Source organism: Heliconius melpomene, chromosome 5 (genome assembly GCF_056956725.1).
Source record: "Heliconius melpomene rosina isolate 202511_hmr_F chromosome 5, ASM5695672v1, whole genome shotgun sequence".
Classification (NCBI taxonomy): Eukaryota; Metazoa; Arthropoda; class Insecta; order Lepidoptera; family Nymphalidae; genus Heliconius; species Heliconius melpomene.
This window is the reverse complement of record NC_140393.1, coordinates 2,946,614-2,950,779: the sequence shown is the minus strand read 5'-3', so window position 1 is coordinate 2,950,779 and position 4,166 is coordinate 2,946,614. Positions and strand designations below refer to the sequence as shown.

Below are 4,166 nucleotides of genomic sequence, written 5' to 3'. Positions count from 1 at the left end.
ACTTCACAAGGATATACTCGACTGTCAACAGGTATGCTGAATAAATCTATTGAATACAGCACTAGTATCTAGATACTAGAGACCGAGGTCGGCAGCTCGTTTCCCAGTACTACATAAAGCTGAGTATTGATTTTTACAATTTACGCAGATAGCTATTAGTTTACATACGAGCCCAAGCGTAAAACAATGAACTCGGCCAGGTTTTATTTTTGCTCGCTAATTACGTTTCCAACGCGCTTCGTTTGCCGCACGAATTTCGGGCGCAGGGACTAAAAGGGTTGCCTTTGTTTACATGCTCGCCGGCGGCAGGCTTCGCCGGCGCTACTTGCCGCGGGCCGCCTCCTCGCCGGTCGGCACCTTGAGACGGTCGGAATTCACCTGAGTCGGCAGATGCGTCGCAGCTGTCGGCCGGGCCAGTCCTCCGCCGCGCCGCCCGCTCCCGCGCCCCGCCCCCGGCACCCCCCGACGTCCCGCCCCGTGCGCCCCCCGCCGCCTCGCGCAATCGCGGCTAACAGTTTTATTTTCCCGAATAAACTTTATCAAACAAAGCGTGCGTGCCCCGCGCCCTGCATCTGCTCGCCCAGCTGTTACTCCTGCAGCTGGCCGCGCCGTCTCGCTCCCGCACGTGCGCTGCGGCCGCGTGCGAGCGGGACGCGCGTCGCGGCGGTCGCATCGAGGCCCTTCAATTCCCTGTGCACGGCCCATTCGCAGTCCGTACCCCGACGCCGGCGGGCACGGGCAGGCACGAGCGAGCGACTGAACATGACGAGCAAGCGTAAGCGCGAGCGCGAGAACGAGGCTGAGCGGCAAGTGAAGCGACAACGGCGCCGCAAGCGGTCCCGTAGCGAGCCGCTCATGAACGACTCCGACAGCGCTGAGAAAAGACAGGCGCTGAAGCGGCTTTTCGGCAGGATTTGCTCCGTGGAGATGGACAACGAGAACCAACCGCCGGATGACTTGTTCGACAACATGAGCAACTACACTGAGGAGGAGGACTACGCCGACGAGAACGACGACCCGCTGCTGGATTCGGTGCCGGTGGACATGGACCCCGAGCAGCTGGGCTTCCTGGTGTGCGCGCAAGAGACGCTGCGGTTCCTGCACGGCCGCGGCATCCCCATCGAGCACCCGGTGTTCTCGCGGCTGCGCTCGCGCCTGCTGCGCGGCATCGGCGAGATGGCGATGGCCTGAGTGTTGCTTGGCCCAGAGCCCGCAAGAAACTCAACCTCCTTCTAGCTTCTCTCCGAACGATATCCTTCTGCAGTGTTGTTCAAACGGTGTCATCGGTGTGATCTTCCTATTTAAAAAAACTGTTCTATTCCTAACTTCAGGGCTCTGGATAGTGGTTAAGTGGTATAAGTGTAAAGTTGATTGTTGTTAAGCAACAGGTGGCCCGCGAGGGTGTCTAGTCATTAATTCTAGTCAATAATGAAATATATTTGTTAAACAAAGGAAGTATTGATATGATATATTGAATGTAATTAAATCATTCGTCCACAAATATGTTGTTTTTTTCTTTTATTATCCTCACACACCTTTAACAAAGTTTTAAATTTACTTACACAATAAAAGAAAACTTAGTCATTACTATTACAATATTAAAATTTTAATCATTATAATCTCTCAAAGAAGAAGTATGTTTCATGCGACGCTTTGCGAATTTCGTTAATTTACATAATGAAAAAAGCTTTTCAAAAGCTCTAATAATTTATAAACAAACAAATTAAAAGCTTAACTTAAAAATTTCAACACACTTCAATAGTTAAAATAAAAATTAATAAACTAAAAGCAAAAAACCACAAACTTTTAAACACAAACAGAAAAAGAAAGTAATGGACCACTTTTAAATTCGTAGAAATCGTCATTCATTACTTATGTACGTACATATATGCCACATAAAGCTTTGTGCCAGTACTCTAGTTACCGATCCGAATTCAATAAAAAGACAACCGCGCCGTTGACATGTGAATATAGCAAAAATTCAATAAGATATCCATGTGCTATCGGTTATTAAGGCTGTATGTAGCTGATAGTTGTTAGTTTATAGAGCTTTTTTTAATAAAACTTTTATGAATTAAACTTTAATGAAAAAAGTTGAAAACATTTTTTATTTATTAACTTTTATTTTTATTTCTTATAAAAAATATTTCAATACTATATTTTATTGGAATATTTTATTGGATAAAGGATAAGACATCTTGAAATAATTTTAGCTCAAAAAGTTGAGAATTTAAAAACTTGTTATAATAAAGACTCTACTTTGAAACAGTTTAAAGATGTGCTGTGCTTGTTTTGAATAATAAATAAGTTATTAGTTCATACATTACACCGTTAACTAATTTAAATATTATAAATTTTATAAAAATTCTATAATTTACGAATATTTAGTAACAACAAACAAATTTACAAGGCGTTCGCATTGAAGCAAGAGTGCCGACTTATTTGGCAACATTTCAAATATAAATTAATACAGAAATTGTCGATAGCATTGGTACCTAAATATATTATATATCCAAATATTAAATGCATAAACGATAAAAAAAAACTTACGTAAATAGAGTTAACCTAATATCAAGACATTCCATTCTCCATTCTCCGCTCTCCGCCTAAATTTGAAATGTGTGTTGAGTAGCGGACCTCAAAGACGCGCTTTGTCTTGACAGTAGGTATATAGCATATACAGGGTGGAATTGTCAGCACCACTTTAAATGAAACCACAGTTTCAACTACTCTATAAAAGCCTAATAAAATTCGGAAAAAAAAATAATTCCCAAAAATTAAAAAGTTTTTTTTTTTAAATAAATCATCTTTGGCATCTTTGGCAACATAACAAGGGCACCATAACAATATAAAGTTAGTTTTTTTCCTACTTTTGTCGATATACAGTGCGATAGCGATTTTATTGAATTTATTATTATTTTATTTTTATTTCAACTTATAATAATAAATATCTTATAGAGCAGGAGGAACCTAGAGTCAAAAAACTCCGTTTTCCAATTTTTGCAGAATTCTTGAGGCATTGCATGTTGAGTATCGAACCTCAACTCCGCGCTTTGCCTTGGTACCAAAGAGAAGACATTAAAAAAGTGGGAATCGAACCCATAATGTTACACTCGCACGTTTGTGCCCCTACGCGATGACAGCGTCTGGTACAAACTTTATTGAGGTTTCTAAATTCGGTATGTCATAGAAGTCTAAAGATAATTCTATATTTTCGTTCTGTACGGTTTATTTCAAGATAGCTTTAAGCCTTTAGTCGACTTCATGGAAATAACAAAAAAAAACAAAATAAATGATATTTATTGTTTTTAAAGTTTATTACATATTGACTTGAAATATAAATAATAATAAAAAAAAACAATCAAAATAATTAATTAAAATAGTTTTATTATAAATTTATTTGTTTATATATAAAATTATATCATCTTAAAAAATAAGACGCTAAATAATAATTTTCTAATAAGCTATTATAAACTATTATAAAAGTCACTAATGATTTACAATACTGACTATAAAATACTAATAAATAAAGTTATTACACTAGAACTTTGGCGTTATTTTTTTATTAAAGACACAAAAACAATACAAAAAAAATTTCTAAGTTCACTTCATTTCTTTGATTTAACATTTCTATAGAAATTTCCCATAATAAGCTTATGTGTCCATAAAATAAACATATGAAATAAATATAATTGTCGCTACATTTATTTATCTAGTTATTGCAACTAAGTAATAAAATGACTCGTATGTTATTTATAGAAGTTATCATACAAAGTAGAATATAATTGATTTTACAATTGAAATCAAAGTATACATAGATTATTTATTTTTTATTAATTAAATTTTCTTCATGAAGAGTTAAAATTCATATATATTTTTTCTAAGTTCCCAAAGAAACTGATAACTATATTTAACTAATATAATATTTGTGCCAACAATCCATACTCAATATGGTAATATGGTTTAGGAGATAAAGTATGCAATTGCAACAAACATTACACAATTTAAATGTTAATTCATAAAATAATAGCTTTATATTATTTAAGTTATTAGTAAGTTACTAACGACCCATTTAAACCGCTTGTACTACATAATTATCATTTTACTAATCTGCATTACTTTCGATTTCGAATAATAATAAAATTATAACGATATTGTTTATATCA

The 4,166-nt window shown here is 36.7% G+C and overlaps 1 protein-coding gene across 1 annotated transcript; it reads left to right on the top strand.

The window, feature by feature from the left end:
- The first annotated feature begins 455 nt into the window (after window positions 1–455).
- On the top strand, window positions 456–1,501 carry insb (insensible). The gene has a single exon (XM_085185998.1). It carries the CDS (start codon window positions 763–765, stop codon window positions 1,189–1,191), a length of 429 nt encoding a protein of 142 aa, XP_085042124.1. The 5' UTR covers window positions 456–762; the 3' UTR covers window positions 1,192–1,501.
- The last annotated feature ends 2,665 nt before the right edge of the window (window positions 1,502–4,166 follow it).